We start from the raw sequence: 23,455 nt of genomic DNA, 5'->3' as shown, positions 1-23,455 counted from the left end.
GAAAAAACAGGCCAATTGAAACACAGCATAGACTCTTACATTATTTACAGGATCAATAATAAATTTCCTAGTTTTTTCCTAGTTTTTTTCTATTTCCCAGTTTATAAATCCGCTCATATTTCCTATGTATGTGAGACTCTTATTTTGCGTAATTCTATGTACATTTAACAGCCATGGAGAATCTTGTCTGTTTACAGCTTGTCAGAATGCAAAATTCTGGAGAGATAAACTTAAGTGTGAAATTTGTAATGAGGCAACATAATTTCCCTCTTTGTATTTTCATATAAGTTAAACCGACAGAAATACAACTCTAAATACATCTCTGTCTGTCCCTGTTGCACATATTTATTTCAGAGTATATCACACTGTGGCAGCTACAGAGACCAGAGCTGCAGGAGTATAAGAAAAGAGCTTATTAATATTTATGACCCTTCTAAATAAGGTAAAAATAGAGCTTTCCATTTTAGCTTTCGAAGGGGCCAATCTCACTGAATGCGCTTTTTACGTTAAGAGCTGCCATTTCTGACAGATAAATCATAAGAAATTCACCAAGACTTACAAATAAACACTATTTTATTGCTGTCATTTAACAAAATGGATCAAACTATAGAAATATTATAAAGTAAAATTGACAAATACTGTTAATAATAAACTGTTAATAAAACATGTTTTCTGGTTTCTAAATGTAAATTTAAGTCTTTTTTGTCGTCATTATATATATATATATATATATATATATATATATATATATATATATATATATATATATATATATATATATATATATATATATACTTTACATGTTCGGGGTCCTACTTGGGCTTCGACATATTTGTTGCTATAATTAAATGAAATTTCACATGTCAAATGGTAGGGTTGTCGCGAAAGCATTTCAAAATAAAAGTCTAGTATAAGCAAAATAAGTAAAAAATTTAACTTTTGTTGTTTTTTTTGACCACACACTCCGCGATCCACTGAAAATGTTAAGTGGGTCGCGACCCACCAGTTGAGAAACACTGGCATAGACTATTTATATATATCTAAAATTTGGCATTTTGGCATTCAGGTTTGCTGTAAACTTGAAGGAGAGAGAAGAAGATTTGACCTGTTAGTGGGTGCATATGGATTCTGAATAGTAAGAAATAGTGGATTACAAGACATGGTGAATCTAAGAGGTATTTTGGAAAGGTTTTACTTTTATAATTTCAGTAGGTAGATAGAAACTACTTCACATTTAAGCTAGAGGAAATGTAAAGCCAGTCTTTTGTGTGTTTTTCTTACCTTCTTTAGTAGGAGAGTAGGCATTAGTGAGAAACCTGAAGTTGCCTTTGTTGTACCAGTTGATTATGGACATATTTCCTCTCATCTTAACATGAGACTGGCCACGCTGCTGTGGAGCCTCTGTATTGATCAGCATTGACTGTGGAAGGCCTGTACAATCACTCTTCCTGATGCTCAGCAGCCCGCAGCAGTAGATGCCTGCAGAAATAAAAATAATAGCCCATCTGAGAATGAATATACAGCCTGAGTATTCAGTGCACGGCACAACAAGTGCTGACATTTGAAAGCTGATTGGATGAATAGAGGACTGCATGTGTGAAGCTGTGAGCAGATGTCTTCTCTACAGCATCGTCAGATGCTTTAGCCTGAATCTAAGGTCTGATTGAGATGTGCTGATTACTCATATTCATCCTTGCCGCAAGAGAAAGAGGACAACTGTGTGACTAATCTTCCCTTGAAGGTTTTCATTTTATGTGCTTGTGCAGTGCTGTCAGAAGTCCTGTAGGATTTACTCTGGAGTGTTTGAACTGCTATTACATCTTTTGTTTCGCCATTCCACTGAGCTCTAGTTTTGGACATTCCCCAGCAGTTAAACTTATTACAGAACATATATATCATAGATTTTGTGTAAAGTAACACTTTTGCAAAAAAAACAAAAAAAAAAACAATGGACTGTTGTAAAATTGTACTCTTCTTGAAGTAACTATTGATTCACTTCGGTTAATCTTCTTTGTTGTTCTTGTTTTTTTTTCATTAACTGTCAAAGATTTACTTTTTTTGAAGGAACAGAAATATACAATATAACCTTGCAATTGCGAGATGCAATTTAAATTCAGAACAGCAAAATATTAAGTTGGAAGTAAAATAAGAAAGTAAAACAAAACTGAATCCGGTATTGTAAATACTAAAAATAACAGAAAGTCAGTATTATAATTCATTAATTCAGAACTGCAAGATCTAAAGTCACTAACTCAGTATGCAAGATTAAACTCTGGATTGTAAAATATAAACACAGAATTGCAAGAAATAAAGTGTTTTGAGCAATAAAATGTATATTTCAAGAAGTTTTAATTATAAAAATATAAGCGGAATGGCAAGAAATAAAGACAGTATGGCAAAATTGAAATATTAAGTTATGATAGATACTGTCAGAATTGCAAGATGTAAAGTTAGAATTTTTAAAAATATACTACTGATTCTACTATGATTTTTTTAAAAAGATATCTTTTTTCTGTTCACCAAGCCTGCATTAATTAATTTTAAAAAAATGTTATATGAAATAAATGTTTGACCAGCATATCAGAATATTAGAAGGATTTCTGAAGGATCATGTGACTGGAGTAATGATGCTAAAAGTTAATCTTTGAATTCAAAGAAATGAATTATATTTTCAAATAAATAAGAATATAAAACAGACATTTTATTAGAACAAACATTTAAACATTTGACTGTTTTTGCTGTACTCTGGATTAAAAAAAATAGTTCCCACAAATACACAAAAATACTACAAAATAAACATCCATGAAAAAAAGTCTTCGCAAACATCCTGTCGCTCTCGTTGGTCAGGCCAGAGATTACATGTCAACCAATTGCTCTTCCACAAGCATGTTGCTGCAGTTCAGGATTGTGAATGTTCTCCATTTTCAAAAAAAAGTAGTGTTTGTGCTGTGAGCGATCTGCATATACAGTAGTCAGCATTGTATCAAAATGGATCAAAATTGTCCTATAGTACGACAAGAATGGTATTGGTAAATAGTTTTTAGACAACTTTGATGACACTTTTTGATCCACTTCCATTGTTGAGTAATATATATTTGCACCCAGATTTTATTGGGGAAATAGTTGATTAAATTGTATTGCAATTAGTGGTCATTTACTAATTTAGCAGACATTACAAACTCTTTCTATATCAGATATGAGTAAACGTGTTTGGTACTTAAATAAATAGTTTTGAGCGTGATGGCTTACACAATGAAAAATGATTGAGAAGGTGTGAAGGGTTTGACAGTTTAAATGAGAATCGTCTCATCAGCTTTGATCAACAACACAAAAATATTTTTTTGTTTAACATTTGTACTAGTATTTTCAATTTGCTGAAATCAACAGGAAATTCAACTCAGTGTTGAAGGTAATGAGTCAATTAAATACCTCATTACCTCAACTTATATGGAGTAAGTTTACAGTACTCATACAGATTAGTTTTTTAACTCATATGGTTTGCAGCAATCGGTTTCCTCAAACGGTTTGAGTTGAGTTTACTTATTGGGTTTTACAGTGCTCAGTTGGTTTAAGTTCTCTTTATTTATTGGGTTTTACTTTGCTCAAATTCTTTCGTTTACTCAAATGGATTAAGTTCACAGTACTCACAAGGATTAGTATTTGAATTTAAATGGTATGTTGCAATTAGTTTCCTCAAATGGTTTGAGTTACCTTGACTTTTTGGGTTTTACAGTGTAATTGTTCAGAGGCCTGAACTTATCATTTTAAAACATTTCATTCAAGATTTAAGCCAAAGCAATTGAGAAAAACTGTAAAAAGTGAACTCAGTAATGCACAACAGCATGTCAGAATTGTGAGAAATTAAGCCAAAATTGCGAACTAGAAATATTTTGTTTTATCCCATGCAAACAGACTGCCACAAAAATCATTTCGTTTAAAGCTAATTTATCTTCTCCAAGAGATTCAGTTAGGACTTACATCTCTCATAATGTCAAATATTGAAATGCAGAGGGAAAGAGTGAAGCTGGCCACTAGCCTGATCCACTGTGTGTGAAGTGTGTTAACATTCTCTCCTTGCATCCCAGCAGAAGGCATTGAAATAATCTTTGAGTATGAAGCACACGTTTACTGTAAGAACTCAAGGTCAGCTTCCACTCACACTCTCCATTTATTCTCTGCCACAGGATGCTGTCAGCGTGTAATTAAAAACTGCAGGGGACGAGGAACATCAGATGGAGAGAAGATTAAAGAGACGGAGAAAACACAAAGCCAGAGCAGAATTTGCTGAGAGAAGTAGAGCAGATAAGGATGCAGGGAACTGACAGACAAGCACTGGTTAACACCTACCCTGTTTCTCAAACTCTTGGAACAAGTTTAGACTCGTGATGCTCGGTCCAGTGAAGATGATGGCATTGCGGCCGGCCAGATTCTGACAGAGCTGTTTGGCCACCAGACTGTGAAGCTGCGGTTTGTTCTTTAGCGTGTCCAAACCATCTGGACCAGGACCTTCTTTCAGATGGACATAGATCTGTTGAGAAACGTTATTAGCGTTATTATTGTGGATAAAACCATGAGGAGATGCATTAACATGTATCACGTTGACGTAATTATTTGTTCAATGTTAAGTATTTTTGAGAAAGGTCAGGTCCATAACCAGCCTAGCGAAAGGGGATGTTCTTTTTTTTTTAAAATGTGGCATTTTTGCAGTTATTTGCCTCGTTTTCTATTAAATTATAAGGTTGAAATACTGAATTTTAGTGACATTTTAAACACTATTTTTTTTGCTGATTAGCTTGTTGGATGGTTAACATAACCACAGTTTTTGATGTGTCAAAAACATTTCCTAAACATTTACAATAAATAAATATGAGAACAATACTCATTTTTAAAGTACAAATTGATTACATCATGTATTAGAAAGGAAATAGAAATGTGTTAAAGTTTTGAATTAAAAACTGTTTTAAATACCATTCATTTAAATGTAAAAAAAAAAAAAAACTGGCCAGCGTATTCAACTTTCCTTATATATATATATCCTTATATATATATATATATATATATATATATATATATATATATATATATATATGTGTGTGTGTGTGTGTGTGTGTGTGTGTGTGTGTGTGTGTGTGTGTGTGTGTTAGTGTGTTAGTATATGTATATATATAATTTCATTTTTTATAATTTTTTTATTTAATTTTTAATTTATTAATTTTTAGGTCAATATTTATTCTCTCTATATATTTAATTTCTTAAGAATTTAAAAAACATATATTTTATTTGTTGTGGCAATCATGTGCATTCAACTCATAAATATGATTAAAACATGACTTTAATGCAAAAATAAAAAGTTACTAAAAAATATATATATATGCATGTATTATATAGGTGGCTAATAAGATAGACTTTAAATTTGTTTAAAAGAAAACTGCTTTTATTCATTTATATTCAAGCAAAAAATAAAAATAAAAAATAAACAAGACTTCTCCAGAAGAATTTATTTTTTTTTAATAGAAAATACTGTGAAAATCCCCTTGCTTTGTTAAACATAACTTTGAAAATATTTGCAAAAGAATAACAATTTCACAGGAGGATGACAAATTCTGCTTGGTTTGCTTTCCAGGCACACAGCAGTTATTTTCTCTAATAGGCACAGACCAAAAGAAGAGAGCAATTATGTTAAGTGGTCTGGGCTTTCTTTTTCTTTGTTGACTCTATAAATGATATTTTATTGATTGCATCTAGTAATCTGCCTCAATGTAGGCCTTTATTTATTTATGTTAACAAATATCACAGAATGGTGGAAAATTGCTTTGTTTGTGTCAACCAAGACGTACTGATTTTTAAAGATTGTAATTTCACAGCATGGGTGATTGTGAGTGTGATTGACCTGACAGATGAAGCCAGTGGAGCTGCACTGTCGAACCCACAGGCTGAACTTCCTCTTCTTCCTCTTGCGCAGCTCTCGCTCTGTACATGTGGTGATGAACACGGGATCCTCGTCAATCAAGGGCTCGTGGAGGACCTGAGGAAAAGCAGCACTTCAGTGACTACAATTCTCTTTATTATACTGTCATTTAGAGAACCACCTCTAAAAAAATGACAATTGGTCAACAATGATTTTTAATTTTTTTTAAAGGCACCTATTTTACCCCTTCTGCAAGATGTGAGATAAGCCTTTGATGTCTCCAGAATGTGTTTGAAAAGTTTCAAAAAAGCCATCAGATCATTTAATAAAGGCTTCAGAATCTGCCCATTTTATTGTCTGAGTACAGTGTAGCTGTTTTTGAAGCCTGTGGCTTTAAATGCAACTGAGCTGATTCTCCCCACCCACCGTGCGTGTCTGTTTCTCCTGCATTACTTCAGATAAACAGCAGTCAGTGATGTAGACAGACATAGATGAAGCTGAAATAGAGCTCATTAGTCAAAAATACCAATTAAGTTTATTTCCTGTATTTGTGGTGGAGTCTATATGAGCCTTTCTGAAATTATGAGTTCCACACAAATGCCGTTTGTGCCGTTTGCCACACACACATATAAACATATTAGCGTTTACTGACACCATATGGCCATGGTGATTATAGCAGTTAAAAATTACATAGCAATTTTACTGTCTTTATTATAAACATACTCTGTTTTGAAAATGTTTTAACTTATAAATCTTTAAAAAAATCACAGTAAGTTGGAACATTTTTTTCCCAGTTTATTTGCAAAAAAATGTTCTGTGAACATGTGTATTCATGCGATCACAGAAAAATAGTGCTTGTCAATCAATTCAGTTGCTGGGGAAAACCGCACTCCTGCTTCACACTGAAGTGAGCCTCAGAATCACTGTAATTTGGGTCCTATTTTAACGTCCGGAAATTTTAAAAAAGAGACGTGTTGGGTTTTAATCACTCCAATACGACACACTATACAGTAGTGACAATGTAACTTTAAGGGGATTATAAAATACTGTGATGCTGCGTAATGTCATGTGTGTTCTTTGATTTAAACAATGAATTTAAAAAAATATGAAGAAGATATAAAAAAAGCAAAATGATTATATTTTTTTCCTAAAATGTTAGGGCACTAAAAATAGAGCTAAGTTAACTTGTGATCTCCCTACCAATGCATAATGTACTGCAGTTTTACCATTTAAAAGTTGAAGTTCCCCTCAAGGGGTGCATGAAGAGAACAGATGATTGCTCAGTCAAAAAGAAAAATATATGTTATAATAATAATAAATAAATAAATGAGTGATGGCGATTTATTCCACTGTGGCGACCTCTAAAATCTGAATCGAAATAGGTTTTTATGCCGAGTGTGCTTTATACACACGAGAAATTTGTTTTGGCAACAAAAGCTTTCAGTGTACACAAAGGGACAAGTGATGCAATTAGACAAAAGAGATCTGGATGATGAGTTGTATGTACAGATTTGTTATAAATATACGATTTATAAGGTGCTGTGTACAAATGCCTATGAGAAAGTATTGCATTTTATATTGTTATAAGGTGCTCTGTACAAGTGTGTATGAGAAAGTATTGCACATGTTTCTTGCACAGTAGGGAAATAGAGACTAGAGACTAGAATAGAGATTAAGCCAAAGGACAATGAATGAATGAATGAATTATATTAGAAGCTGATGATAGAAGCAAGCAGTCATATTCCCTAAAAACAATCACATCTATTTATTTTTTGTCACATGTGACTCAGCAAACCATCTCTGGGAACTGAAGTGGTTAAACAGGCCTTGTGACTGTACTGAATGACTGATTGTTTACTAATAAGGGATATAAACCCGAAGCTACAGAGTTGCAATGAATGTGGGGCAGTGTAGGCTGGTTGGCACACATACTCAAGGTGATTTCAACATGGCAGAGAAAGCTGAGAGGCATAGATGGTATTTAGTTTACTCATGGTAGGCCAGTATTTGAGGGGTGTCAGTGAGATGGAACACACAAAGCCACACATAATGCATATTTCTGGTTTAAGAGCTGAAATAATTCATTAAAATCCATGTGCTGCACAATATATTGTTTCAGGATCGATATCGCAATGTGCACATCCACAATAGTCACATCACAGGAAGTGGAATGTTGACTTTATGTTATTTATGATATGTGTTATATAGATTATAGAACATCACAGTTCAGAAAACAGAAGATTTCACTGAAGAGTTTCACCATAATGAAGTGAAAGTTTATCATTTGGATTTGTTTTTAAGGCCAGTGACTGTGTAAGTGTTTAGGCATGAGAGTTTAAAGTATTCAGGCACAGGCAATTGTAGTGTTTGTGACTAATAAAGATGTAGTTATAAAAATAATTTATACAATGAAGACTATACAGTGAAATTTTACATTTGATTATTACATTTCTGTACGTGAATACTGTGATGTAACATATTACATTTATATCTACCCAATAATAATCCAGAATAATCCCCATAATCTTTCAGAGTAATCCCAATCTGTCTAAATGAATGAATTCCTTCCAAATAGAACCATCTAGTGAAATTGTATTCGTATCGCAATATAATTGCAGCAAATCAAAATATGGCAATGCCATTTTTGTTCAGTATCGTACAGCCCTAATGTGAATATCTTTTCCTTATTTTGCTAGAGCACATTTTTATTCTTTAGATAAAATCTAATCTGCCCAAGCTAATCATTTGAAAAAAAATAAGTTTGCTTCTGCATTTGGAGTAACGGTCCTTCTCTGTTGAAATCAGTTTGACGGCTTCAGGGACAATAGTCTTAACCCTGCCCCTCTCACTGTTAGTTTGCTATGATTGAATGATATGCAAAAAGAAAGCCCCGCCCCTACTTAATACACCATTTCTGTTGGAAGTACAACAGCTCTCTGCAACTCTCACATGGTCACCCACTGAAGCTAAGCAGGGCTGCGCCCTGTCAGTACCTGGTTGGGAGACCGCATGGAAAAGCTTTAAAAAAAAAAAATCTAGGTTGCTGCCGGAAGTGGTGTTAGTGAGGCCAGCAGGGGGTGCCCAACCTGCATTCTGTGTGGGTCCTAATGCCCCAGTATAGTGACGGGGACTCTATACTGCTCAGTGAGCACCGTCTTTTGGATGAGACGTTAAACCGAGGTCCTGACTCTCTGTGGTTGTTAAAAATCTCAGGATGTCATTCAAAAAAGAGTAGGGGTTTCACCCCGGCATCCTGGCCAAATTTGCCCACTGGCCTCTGTCCATCACGGCCTCCTAACCCTCCCCATATCATAATTGGCTTCATCACTCTGTCTCCTTCCCGCCAATCAGCTGGTCTGTGGTGTTTGGTCTGGTGGAAATTGGCTGCCGTCGCATCATCCAGGTGGATGCTGCACACTGGTGGTGGATGAGGAGACTGAGTGCCCAGAAAAGCGCTATATAAATGTAAGGAATTATTATTATTATTCATAATGCACAAAGTTGACTAAAGTGCCAACAACAAAACTAAAAAGGTAAAAAAATGCATAAAAAAGCATATAAAAAAATTTAATAAACCTGTATGACATACAGTTTTGCAGAGTGTTTTAACTGCATTTGTCCAAATAATGAAAGTCAATTGAGTCCAAAACAAAACTTTCATTATGGACAAATGCAGTTAAAACACAATCCCACTTTCTTTCATTTTATGAGGGCCAAACATGAAGACAAAATATGTTCAGCATATAAAAAAACCTTCCTTTGTGTTCTATAGAAGAAAGACAGGAAGCTGAATGACGTGTTTACTACTAAGGGATATAACCCCCTATTGGTTTTAGGGGAGCTACTTCAATATTTATAGGTTGTAAATGTATTTTGAAGCCTACTTTTCTACCATTAAGTGTAGTTGATATGCATAAGGATTGTAAAATGTCTCAAAAGAGCACTTGAGTAGGAACAGTAATTAATGAGATTTTCAAAGGGCAGGAGATCACAGGACCTTAATTAGCATTTCATCATCAACACAAAAGAGGAACGGGAACATTTCTCAAAGGAAAATCCACTTTCATTTTATTTAAATTACCTAGATAATGTCACAATTTCCTTTGTGCTAAATAAAACAATAAATCAAAAAATCAATTAATGGGTTTTAATCTTTTAGACGTTACTCAATCCCCCTCCACAACGATAGCGCCCAGACATATTTATTGTATGAAGATGTAATTCATACTGTGAAAATGGTTAGAATGTATTATTAAATTGTTGCAGTAGTTGTAATAATAATAATAATAATAATAATAATAATAAATAATAATAATAATATAAAATAATAATAATAATAATAATGATAATAATAATAAATCAGTTATGTCGGTTCATTCCGCTGTCGCAACCTCTAAAAGAGAGGCTAAAGCTACGGTCACACTGGACTTTACTTTCCATAGACTTCCATTCCTACGCATGCGATTGCTTCAGACCGGAAACACAGGGTCATGCGTCACGTTTCGCAGTTCGCTGCGGGTGCAAAGTTCAAGCTTGGTGAACTCTGACCAGCGAAATCGCATCACTTGACTGTGTGAGACCAATTGAGGATCAAAACATGGCCTCTCTGGACAGAAATTTAAAACATAGACCAATCGCTCACTTTTTTAAATGTCTAATGATCTAGTTTAATACCGCCCTTTTTCGCAGCGATGTACGACAGAATTTCACATGCTCAAACTCTAGTGTGATTGCAGCTTAAGCCAAAGGAAAATGAATGAATGAATGAATATTTCTTTTATCTATATGAATGTTCTGTATTTTGTTATTGCTTTGGCAACATTGTGATTTGTTTTACAGTCATGCCAATAAAGCTCTTTGAATTTGAATTTGAATGAATGAATGAATGAATGAATGAATGAATGAATGAATTATGATAGAAGCTGATGATAGAAGCAAGCAGTCATATTCCCTAAAAACAATCACATCTATTCATTTTGAGTTGTGTGTGACTCAGCAAACCATCTCTGAGAGCTGAAGGGGTTAAACGGGCCTTGTGTGGCTATACTGAATGACTGATTGTTTACTAATAGGGGATATAAAGCCGAAGCTACAGTGTGGCAGTGTAGGCTGATAAAATGATACCCCTTCACCCCAAACATATTTTTTTATAAAGACCCAATTTCTACAGTAAAAATGGCTATTATTTAAAATGTTTTAGTTCTACTAAACTAAACTTTTGACTCTTTATAGCGTATTTGTTTATTTACATATTTAAATATATTTTATTCATTATGTAATGAGCTTTTTATATTTAACCTAATTTGTTTGTTTTAGTAATTGTCTTCACTTATTATTTTCATTTGTTTATTTGTTTATTCATCAGTTTTATTTGATAATAATGCTTATTTAAACTAATCAAATTGTTTCTTTTTTAATGATATGTCTTTACTGTATTAAAGATTTTATGATTTTTTTATTTATATGTTTTTTTTCTTCAAAAAAAATTGTATTTGCCATTTTTAAACTGATATACGACGGCCACAAGAAAGTGTCGGAGGAGTCTCTGAAATTGTTCAAAGAAAAAGCATAAAGATGTTAAAAAAATTTAAGTAAATAATAACATTTTAAAAACTGATTAAATGTCACGCTGCAAGACAAGGAAGGTTATCGTTTAAGAGTTTCATTCAAAACAAGTAATCGAATCCAAATGAGGAAGGAGGAGAGTGGTGTCACAGCTGTTCGCAATCTTCTTCAACAGCTCGTAATGTAAACATCTGATGTTGGCAATCTCACACACCGTTCGTTCTTGGGAACATCAGTAGGTGAGTATACAGACACACAGTTCATGAGTTAAGTGGCAGATTTTCAAGTAAACACCATATGAGAGTAATCACTTCCCTTGATCAGTAGGTTAGGGATTCGAAGGCACATAAGGGACATCCATGGAAGAATAGAAGATGAAGGAGCGAAGGTGAGGACAACCATCCAACTTAATACCAGCTGATGAGTGGAAGAATGAGATGGGTCTTCATAGTGTCCTTTGATGAGGGGGAACCAATGCAGGTGATTATAAAGCTGGTGATGGTTCACGAGATTGGAGAGAGGTGGTTTGTAAGGGAGAACAGTGATTGGTGAAGCAGGAACGAGCCGAGGTTGTGAAAACAAAAGACTAAAATAAACATGTAAAATTATGTAAAATGTAAAAATCTAACATTTTAAATAAATAATCAAACACAAAATAAACAGTAATAATATTTTTTATTAAAAGTCTAATAATCTGGTTTATAAAATAATGAATACACAAATTTTATGATGTTAATAAATAAAATTGATGAAAAAATATAAGTAGAACAATTAAATATATCAAAAATAATAATGTAAAAACAAACCCCAGTGGTATTGCTGGTCACTACGAATTAGGATTTCACAACAATGAAAAAATCTAACAATGTTAATTAACTATTTGGAAAGAATTCATCGCTTTGGATTGATTAGGATGATTCTGTAGGAAAGGGCTGTTTTCTGAGTAGTTGAACTGTATTCAGGTATGCAGCTGTTGAATAATATATAAAATGTTTAATATTAATTTACAGTAAAATGTAAAATATTACTGCGTAGTCTTCGTTTTCTAAACATTTACCGTTTTATAAACGGTATAATTTTTTAAGCCTAAATGCTTTTAAAACCCTCACACAGTCACAGGCCTCAAAAAACATTTTTATTATTTTATTATTATTATATGATATAATTAGAAATTAGACTCAACATTGCATATACTTGTGATGAGACTATTGTAAATAATCACATTGCGATACGATGCTGAAGCAATATATTGTCTAGCCCTACTACGAATCAAGGGAAAAGAATACCAAAACTCTAGTTTCTAAAAGATATGCCCGACGGCTGTTTAAAAGATGAATGTGCTGAGAGGCATTATACCCTGTAAATTATTCATGCTGTTTGAGAAACAATGTCTTGAGTCAGGAAACGCGAATCATTCATTCTAATTGCATATCAGGCCTTTAATTTGACTGAGCGTAATAAAAGCAGTTCACTTTTGCTGAATAATGCACTGCTCAAATTGTATCCCATATTTCAAGATGACTTTTTTTTACAACTCTGTTCCGGTTGTATGTCTCCTATCTGAAGGCAGAAGCCCAGATTATTGAATCCGCTGAAAACTCATTTTGCAAATGAAGAGAGAAAAAGCAGAAGGAATGTAGGAGGCTGTCGAAATGGTGTATTTGGCACAGCTGTGGTTTTCTTGTAGTTTAACAGTGAACTCTCTAATGTTAGCCTGACATCTCAGTGTCTGACACAATGACTGCATAATTGCTGTCATTTTATTTAACCGAAGACTACATTTACAGTGAGATTTGGGGGTATTAGATTAACAGAATTGACATTTACTGTCTATGATCTTAGCTCTTTAAATCAAATATCTACTTTTATTGTTTGGCTTTATTCAAGCAAATTTGACCAATTTATATTAGTGTTGTTGATTTAGAGCAATAATGATAAACATCAGTTGTACTGTGTGTTAGTTTTTTTTTCTTTTTCAATTTTAGAATTTCGGCTTTTCATAAAGTGTATAACCAAAATTCACTTTTAAGTTTTTCCCTTGATACATTTTTAAAAATTTGTGTCATTTCAAATAGAATACACCAAACTTTATAGTTGTCCATACATTATTTGTCTTATATACAACATTTTATTCTACTGTACAAAGAAATTGTGAATTTTTTCCCTGTCTTTTCATAGTATTTTCTGAATTGTGGCATCTTAAAAATAGATCCCTAAGTCCCCTCTGTAAAAATCTGAATTTTGAACCATACCTCCACCAATGTTTATATTTGTGCTAGTAAAGAAATTAGGGTATACTAGTTTTAATTAAATAATGTGTTATATGGATTTTAAAGGGCACCTATGATAAAAATCATCTTTTGGGAACTGTTTGGACAGAATTGTGTGTAGGTATAGTGTGTTTACAGTCATATTGGAATGATATAAGTTTCTTTTTTTAAATTTCCTGATGTTAAAAATAGGATGCAAATCCCTCCCATTTTGAGGCCCACCGCAACGTGATGTAGGAGTGTGGTTTCTCCGCCCACAGATTTGGCTCACAGCTGCATATTAACATGTCTCAGTAGTAACGCGTATACTCATATCAAAAAGACGGAATGTGCGCAAAGCAACCAGGATTAAAAGATCTGTTGAGCTCGCTGTGATCATCAATCATCATCAAATGTGATCAAGAATGAATTTTCAGTTTAAAATGTTTTTAAAACAGTGCATTATAATGAATTACAGCAATTTGACCATTTTTACTTTTTGCACTACAGCCGCATGTCAGTACAATTATAAAAGAAGACGCTTTAATCCGGGTTTGTGGATGTTAAGGTTTATTTTGTACATGAACACAACGTATGTCCATACTGCAGTGTATTAATGTGTATCCTGCTGCATTTGTCGTGCAAAAACAGTGCAAAGTTAAACGTGTGGTCTATGTGTGTGTTTGCTGTGTGTGTGTGTGTGTGTTTGTGTGTGTGTGTGTGTGTGTGTGTGTGTGTGTGTGTGTGTGTGTGTGTGTGTGTGTGTGTGTGTGTGTGTGTGTGTGTGTGTGTGTGTGTGTGTGTACTTTGTAACAACATTGTGTGTGACTCATCGTTGCAGAAAGAAGAACTAGCATTAAAGGCACAGGCAACAAAAACAGCTACATAGTTGTTCAGAGTAGAAATTCCAATATTCTGAAAGGTATAACCAAAAATTTGACGGGTGTTTTGAGCTGAAACTTTACAGACACATTCTGGAGAAAATGGGGTAAAATAGGTGCCTTTTAAACATAACTTTTAGAAATCTTGTGATACAGAAACTTTTAGCAATTGTTAATGTAATCAAAGAACTGAGAAAGTATAGTGACAACTATTAGTTATTATTTTTATGAGATTACGGATAGTTTAATATGTTTTTAATTGTGAAAGGCAACAGTTGTCTTTTAGAACATACTCCTGTTTTGTTTTTAATCTGTGTACTGTATGTTAGATTCAGATAAAAAAGTGCACCAGACGTCAACTATTGCACTGAGCAGCTATGAAGAGCAGCAGATTTAACAGATTTCTCAATGGTCCTATAAAGCTCTCAGGCTGGGAACTGTGACGGCACTCTAGACTCACCCAATTACAGCAGAACGTGCTCCGATTTCAGTCCCAAACCCACTTTCCCTGGCACAGAAATTGAATAGTTTCCAAAAAGTTAATACTGTGAAGATTCGGTTTGTGGAGTTTCTCTTTGCTGACTGACAGTGATTGCTGACCCCTAGTTTGTCTTTGGGGACATTTTTTTATTTGCCATTTTCACCCTCATTTCCTTTCAAACTTCTATATTTAACTATTGAAAACAAAACATTACAATAATTCCATTTTAAAAAATCTTAATTGAAAAAGCATTTGAGCATTAAAAGCATGCCTTTTTTAAACCAGTCTTGTCTTAAGTTGCATGATACATACATACATATATATATATATATATATATATATATATATATATATATATATATATATATATATATATATATATATATATATATATATATATATATATATATGTTTGTATAAATATAACAAATACAGTGTATGAGCCAAAATTATTAACTATTTTATAAGAATATTTAGATTAGATAATAATAACAATAATAATAATAATAGTAAAATAATAATAATAATTTAGATATCTAAAGATGGCATTGTAATGGTGCAGTGGGTAGCATGATCGCCTCACAGCAAGAAGGTCGCTGGTTCGAGCCTCGGCTGGGTAGGTTGGCATTTCTGTATGAAGTTTGCATGTTCTCCCAGTGTTCGAGTGGGTTTCCTCCAGGTGCTCCGGTTTCACGCATTATAGATAAATCGGGTAAGCTAAATTGTCCATAATGTATGTGTGTGAATGAGAGAGTATGGGTGTTTCCCAGAGATTGGTTGCAGCTGGAAGGGCATCCGCTGCGTAAAACATATGCTGGATAAGTTGGTGGTTCATTCCGCTGTGGCGACCCCAGATTAATAAAGGGACTAAGCCGAAAAAAAAAAGGAATGAATGAATGACTACCCAAAATACTTTACATTTTGTTAATTTTTCAGTCTGTAGAAAGTATAGTCAGACAGTATACCAAACTTTATTTTTGTTTAGTAATGAACTTTGCCACAATTCCATTTGGACATCTTTAAAGGTAATTTTCAGTATTTCGAATATTTTGATTTTCTTGAACCCTAAGTCTCCAGATATTCAAATAGTTTTATCTTGACCAAATCGACCAAGCCATACATCAATGAAAAGCTTATTTATTCAGCTTTCAGATTATTTATAAATAATATTGAGATTCAGGGTTACAGATCAAGTATTTGAATAAAAGTACAGATACCCATATAATATGTTTTACTACAGTAAAAGTGCAAAGGCATTAAATTTTAACTCCAAAAAAATTGTACTGATTAACTTGAAATGTACAATAGAGTTGAATTTTTAACATCAAAGTTGTCTGAGCAGACTGATTGAGGCCCTTAATGCATTTGAAAGCGTAAATAAACAAGCCTCAATAACAAATCTACCCCTTTAAACTGAGATTTTTCAGGACCATACTTCGAAACCAAGTGGTAAGAAAATTTCCCAGAATACACCAGCCACAACAGCAGCATAGTTGCACCCGGAAGTCAGGAGATCCACAAATTCTATTTTTTTGTCATTATTACAAATCTTTTACAACAAACAAGCACATGTTTTAATATATTCATAACGGTGTTCGTGTTTTACCATCGTGCTTTAAGAAAAAAGTGCTACAATAAAAACCGCTAAAATTCATTCTAAAAATTCAATTCATAAAACATTCTGACACTCGATGACACTGGAATACCCTGTCAGTAAGGTGTAGTGAAGCAAGAGATCATAATGACTTATGATGACGTGTGCAGGTGTTGTAGTGCTGTTCCATTTCTTAGGGGTACATTTTGACACCCTGCTCCTTCTGTTTCAAGGGCCAAGGGGAAGGGGTAGCGGTACAAAAATACAAATGGGATTGGGCCTTAACCCTTGAATGTCCCAAACATGAGCTGTAAATGAACAGATATGTTTTACTGGGGATAATGAGTGATGTGTGTGTTTTACCTGTGTCTGCGAGGGCCTGAAGGAAGAGCTGAAGCTCTGCTGAAGAGAGTCCAGGAAGGGCTGGATCTTGTAGAGGCCTTGACTGCCACCCTGGCTGGAGCGGAAGGCTACAACATGGAAGTATTTGAGGATCTTTTCGAAGCGCGCCTGGCTCATTTTGAGCGCGATGCTGCGGTTACTGAAGAAACCACTGCTCCAGATGCTTAACACCGACTCACAGCGGTTCACGCTAGTAGATGTAACGTAGCCTAGAAATGCTTTCATTTCTGCAAGTGTCACGTTGGTCCAGCCTTCATCACTGCCGAAACGCTCCTGGAACTTCTTGGCATACATGTTGGTCTGGGTCACCATGTTCTGAATGACGTTGTCCGGTACAAACAGCTGGAAGAAGTCCATGGCTGTAGCGGTGGCTGACATTTTCTGTGTTGGACCTATAAAATAAAAGGTATGTTTTAAGATATTTTTTTGTTGTTGTTGTTTTTAGATATTTTTTAATTGTGTAACTTCTTAAAAGCACATTGCATTGAAAAAAAAAATTCAAAGATGATTCCTTGGATTTACTCTTTTTTATGTTAAGTGGCTGTAAACAATTTATTTGGGCTGAACTTAAAGTAACAAATGAAGCTGAACATTACTAAATTTAATATGTTTTGTTTAAAATCAACACATAAATGGTTTGCAACAATTTTGCTATGCACATGACTACAGAAAATAATGATACAATGATTGCATTACAATATAATTCACAAAGCCCATTATTTTAAGTTAGAAATAAACAGAAAAAAATGCATCAATAAATCAAATAATATGTGAAACACACATTCGGAACATGAGATTTTAATAAAACATTTAAATATTTACAGTAAATCATTCAGCAGCTGATTACAAAAAAGCTAATCTTGCAGTAAATAGAACATTGTCAATGCACAGTAGTAATTATGGTGGCTTGAAAAAGCCACCATTGTGATAATCTACATAAACTTCTTCTTCCGTCTTCTGAGACTAGTTTTAAGTTGTATTTCCTCCTAAGCCTTTCAAGCTACATACTCCAAACTTTTGTCAGACCTTCAAACTGGTCTGACTCGGGTTGCTATATCTTTTCTAACTGATTCGATTTTCGGTTTTCCGAAAAACGACCCAGAAAATTCCCAAAAGTCCCATTGACTTAATATTGAGTCAAACTTTGTGAGCTCTTAACTCTGCATCAGACTGTTCCTACAGAGTCTGGCCTTATTCAACTCAGTCAAGCTAGCAGCCAACCACTGATGACCTTTAAACTTGCTAGCCACTCCTTAGCAAACCAATTTCAGCACCCTAGCAACTGTCCTGTAGACTGTGACCAGCTATTCTAACACATGATAGTAGCTTTAACATAGTGACATGCTAATCTTACTAGAAACATGCCAGTGACATGCTAGTCATGCTAGCACATGGTAATTCATGCTAACAACATGCTAATTCATACATGCTAATTCATGCTAGAATCATGGTAACATCATGCTAATTAATGCTAGAAACACGCTAGTAACATGCTAATTCTTGCTAGAATCATGCTAATTTATGCTAAAATAAGACTAGTAACATGCTAATTCATGAGTACAACATGCTAATTCAGTCTAGAAACATGCTAATTCAGGCTAGACTTATGCTAGTAACATGTTAAATCATACATGCTAGCAATATGCTAATTCATGCTAGAATCATGCTAATAGCATGCTGATTCATAATAGAATCATGCTAACTCATGGTAGTAGCTATCATGCTATTACAAACCTCAGACACAGAGATCAACTTTAAATCTGTTTACTGGCTTGCTTCATTCTTTACAGTGGTTCCATTGACTGCAGGCATCTTAAACATTCTTTTAGCCAACTTGATACTTTTTCAAGCAAAATAAACTACTTTCAACAGGCTTTTCTCAAGTCACCATAAAGTTTTCAAACTTTACTATCTAGTTATAAATAGTGATGCTACATTTAAATAAGCATAATGGCTAAATTAAAAATAAAAATCATAAATTGTCTTGTGATTTCAGTTCTTTCATGTCTTTTGACTTTAACAGAAGTTTAAAAGTGTGTAAATGATGACATCATTTTGTTCATTTTTGGATGCACTGCCTATTTAAAGGGATAGTTCACCCAAAAAGCAAGTTCTTTATGAGTTTCATTCTTCTGTTAAATACAAAAGAAGATATTTTGAAGAATACTGAAAACATGTAATCCTTGACTTCCACAGCATTTTTTTTTTTCTACTATGGAATTCAATGTTTGCAGCTTTTCAGCTTTTCAGTAAATAGTGGGAGATTTTTGGATGATATTATCCCTTTAACTTCACAGACGGGGCATTGGATGCAGTTAAACTTCTAATGAATTTTTTTTAGGACTCTTATCACCATCTACCTAACAGGGAGCACTGAGCATGAACTAATGAGCGTATGGTACATCAACATGTGCTGTGAGGGCTGATTTTATCAGCTAATGATGAAGAGTTGTAGAGAAAGTGGTTTGCAAAAAAGCTTAATTTTTTTCCCTTGTTATCTTTTGCTCCACTTCCACTAATGGCCATTTTGTCAACCTTAAAAGGCATCAAGAAGCTCACAGAGAAATGGAACAAATGTTTAGGAAGCAAAATATAAGTCTCGGTTCATCAAAGTTCTTGATACATTAACGTGCAATGAAAACTACTATACTGTTACTTAGTCTGAATAAACACTGCATAGTAATGATAAGGATGATAACACTTGTATTCTGCACTACATGTTAAAATATCTTATAGGTTATGAACAGTTATAAACGGCTGTTCCAGATTGGCACACATTTGTGCACTAGTACAGTGGCCTAATGATCCCAAACCAACAGAGGGTGTCATTCAATTGAGTGCAGGAAACAACTGAGAGTAAACAGCTGCCGATTTAGATTATATTAGATTAGATTGGACTCAGCTTTATTGACATAAAATTGTCATTACACATGTACAAGTACAATGCAATGAAATGCAGATCTGATCTACACTGGAAATCTGTTGTAAAAATCAAGTAAGCAGATGCTCAACTAACTGTATAGGAGATGTAACCAAAAATCAAAAATTTATCTCACGTGAAGAAAAACCACCAACTTATCCAGCACATTTTTACGCATCGGATGCCCTTTCAGCTGCAACCCATTTCTGGGAATTATATTATATTATATTATATTATATTATATTATATTATATTATATTATATTATATTATATTATATTATATTATATTATATTATATTATATTATATTATATTAAGCAAAATTAACTTTTTGCTATTATTAAAACAAATGTAAGTAAATATCAAGTTTTTATCTAAAAATGTACATGTTTTTGCATAATGTGGCAATATTAGATTTAGCTTAGACATTACTTTTAAAAGAATTCATTTTTGTTCATGTAATGAAAATCAATGGTAACCAAAACAGTTTACTCATACATTTCAAAAATATATATAGTCATACAGATTTTAAAACAAACCTAATTAAAAGAAATGATAGTCTAAATAGTAAAAGAAAGCTACCAGTATGCGGCAGTATATGTCTCAAAATGAAAGTTATAATTTATTCAAATATATATACAACCTGTATATAATGTCGATAGTACATCCATCTGTAAATATCACCATAGTTTTTCTATAACTGCACTTTATAACTTATACCTCTAACCTGCACTTGCTGCTATTGCACTGCTGGTTAGACCTAAACTGCATTTCGTTGCATTGTACTTGTACATGTACATGTGTAATGACAATAAAGTTGAATCTAATCTAATCTAAATGATCACACTTTTTAATAACTTTTCATCAGGTAGTTACTAAATGGATTTACTAAAATTATTAATGATTTTAATAATGAATTACTAATTAATAATGAACAATACTTGTACAGAATTTATTAATCATGGTTCAAACATTTGCTAATGCATTATTATAATCCAAATTCATGCTTGTTAACATTAGTTAATGCACTGTGAGTTAACCACCTAACAATAAACCAATACATTTTCAATATGAAAAAATTTCTGTCATATTGTTCATTGTTTGTTCTTGTTAGTAAATACAGTATATCACCTAGCATTAACTAATACAATCTTATTATAAAGTGTTCCCATTCAATTAGTTTAAAAGCAAATTCATTCATGAAGTAAGTACACATCTCTTTTCATGAATGACCCACTGAATCCCTAATTCACCATGCAGATTATTTAAAAAGGCAAATTAATTGAAAAACAAAACATCACTGTGCTTTTTAAGTAATACTTAGTTTGCAAAATTGCCAAAAACAAAAGTGTAATATGTATCGCATGATACAGTAAATGTGACACAAAAACATGTACAGGTGCATTAATGCTCCAAGAGCTTGCGCTTTATACTGCTGCGGGAACATTTTTGATCAAGGTGTGGTAAAGGGAGGGCTTTTCCCATTTGAATGTTCTAATTTTAGCATATTCACATAACTCACACTAGATTAACTTTTAAAATACATATTTACACCACTCATAAGTCACAATTCAACATAAGACAACATAGAAAACCTACATTGCATCTCTAACAATTTTATGACTTAAAGAATGAATAAATCTTCCCCACGGCAATGTAGAGGCATCATGTTTGTCACCAGTCATCTGTATGAAATGTAATGTTGGTATTGAATAAGAGCAATAAGTGTGTTCAAATATTTATATAACCTGTTATTCTTTCATGACAAAAGAACACCCAATATAAACAATACAAGCCATCAAAAACGTGTTCATTTCCAGAACAAACATTTGTGTCATGCTTTCCAAAGGGTCATGTGCTCATTTAGTCACATATGACACACATCTTAACCCAACAACAACTGCTGCTGTTCAAACAGAAGCTCATCTCCTTTTACGGCTCTGAAGAAGCGCGTAAATCAACGCAAAAACACCCCCAGGACAAAGTCCTTTCTACTGTGTCTTACAGTATGCTCATTCATCTGTGCATGCACAGTACCTTCTAAAAAGAGGTGTAGTTCAGTATGGGGGGAAAAACACCTCAGGGGAAATAATCTAAGTTCTGTACTTCCAAAGGCCATTTTAATTGTGTTGAATCTGAATTATTAACAATTATAAGTTAATGAAACTGAATATTACATGCCATTAAAACATTTTTTGAATTTGAATTTCTTAACTTAAATTTGAGCTTCAAAACTTGAATATTGAACATCTGAAATTTATCACAAATAAGATTTTTTTATAGATGCATTTTCAAACTTCAAATATTTTTGCTTTTATGTTCGACCATAGGCGTCTATTAAAATACATATGTTTAATTTTACATTACGGTATACGTAGATAAAAAAGGCATATTTTTACCTATTTTCAGACCCCCCAGCCCCTGTAATTCGCACCCTGTGCACAACCATGAATCAAGCAGAGGTGATTCTTAGTTCACTTTTTGGTGATCATCAACTCTTACCTGTTGATGACCCCTAACCTACTTTCTGCAATCCGAATTTCACAATCTGAATTTCTGGTTTTGAATTTTAGAATATTAAATTTGATGTTCTGGATTTTTTCATCTTGAAAACTTTAAACTGTATTTTTACAAACCCAATATCTGCAATCTATGAACTCAGAACCAAAAAAATATGAAGTTTGAAAAAACGTCTATTAAAATCTGAGATAAAAAAAAAAATCAGTTGTCTTAAATTTCAGATGTTTAATATTCAAGTTATGAAACTCAAATTCAAAACATTTTAATGGCATATAATATTTAGTGGCAACCCCAAATTAATAAAGGGACTAAGCCAAAAAGAAAATGAATGAATGAATAATATTCCGTTTTATTAACATACAATTGTTAATAATTCAGATTAACACAATTCAAATTATTTTGGCATATTATTAGCTCCATAATATGCAAGGAAATATCTAAATCTAGATTCAAAAGTATATTAATGTGTATATGGTAAACTGTGTATTTTAGGAACTGTAACCAATCATCAGTAATTATCATTGATCAGTTCATTAAATGATTGTTTATTTAACAATACTTTTACACTATACTTATTTGAAATCCATATTTATCATTATGCCTGTCAGAAATCCTATCGAAAGAAGCAGAAAATTGATAGAGAGATTAAAATCTGGCATGACATTAAATCAAAGTGTTATGTAATATCACTCTGTGGCCTAATCCAGATAATGGCCGTATCGCTTCTGAAATGCATAAATTATACTTTATAATCATAAAAAGCTAAGCTTAAATTGAAAAAAGCACAGAAAATTGCTTGTTCTTTCTTAAGCTTAATACTTAAAGTGCTGCACTGCTATTTTATATAAGCTGACTTTAAGAGCTGTATTCAGAAGGTTTTCTGGTCACACTCAGAAAACATTCAAATACACTTATTTCTCTTTCTTTACAGTGAA

The 23,455-nt window shown here is 33.3% G+C and overlaps 1 protein-coding gene across 2 annotated transcripts in view; it reads right to left on the bottom strand.

Annotated features, from left to right (window-relative positions):
• Window positions 1–23,455, bottom strand: part of pgbd5 (piggyBac transposable element derived 5) — a 33,490-nt gene that overhangs the window by 4,930 nt on the left and 5,105 nt on the right. The window contains exons 2-5 of one of the 2 annotated variants that reach the window (NM_001145605.1): window positions 17,042–17,472; window positions 5,891–6,025; window positions 4,348–4,528; window positions 1,282–1,479 (exon numbers count right to left, since the gene is read on the bottom strand). In NM_001145605.1, coding sequence (NP_001139077.1) covers window positions 1,282–1,479; window positions 4,348–4,528; window positions 5,891–6,025; window positions 17,042–17,472 — 945 coding nt within the window. Of the gene's footprint in view, window positions 1–1,281; window positions 1,480–4,347; window positions 4,529–5,890; window positions 6,026–13,449; window positions 14,409–17,011; window positions 17,473–23,455 lie in introns of those variants that run through there. The other variant, XM_073919886.1, reaches the window with a different exon arrangement.

The sequence above is a fragment of the Danio rerio genome, chromosome 13 (assembly GCF_049306965.1).
Source record: "Danio rerio strain Tuebingen ecotype United States chromosome 13, GRCz12tu, whole genome shotgun sequence".
Taxonomy (NCBI): domain Eukaryota; kingdom Metazoa; phylum Chordata; class Actinopteri; order Cypriniformes; family Danionidae; genus Danio; species Danio rerio.
The sequence above is the reverse complement of the archived record's forward strand: the minus strand, read 5'-3'. Positions and strand labels throughout refer to the sequence as shown.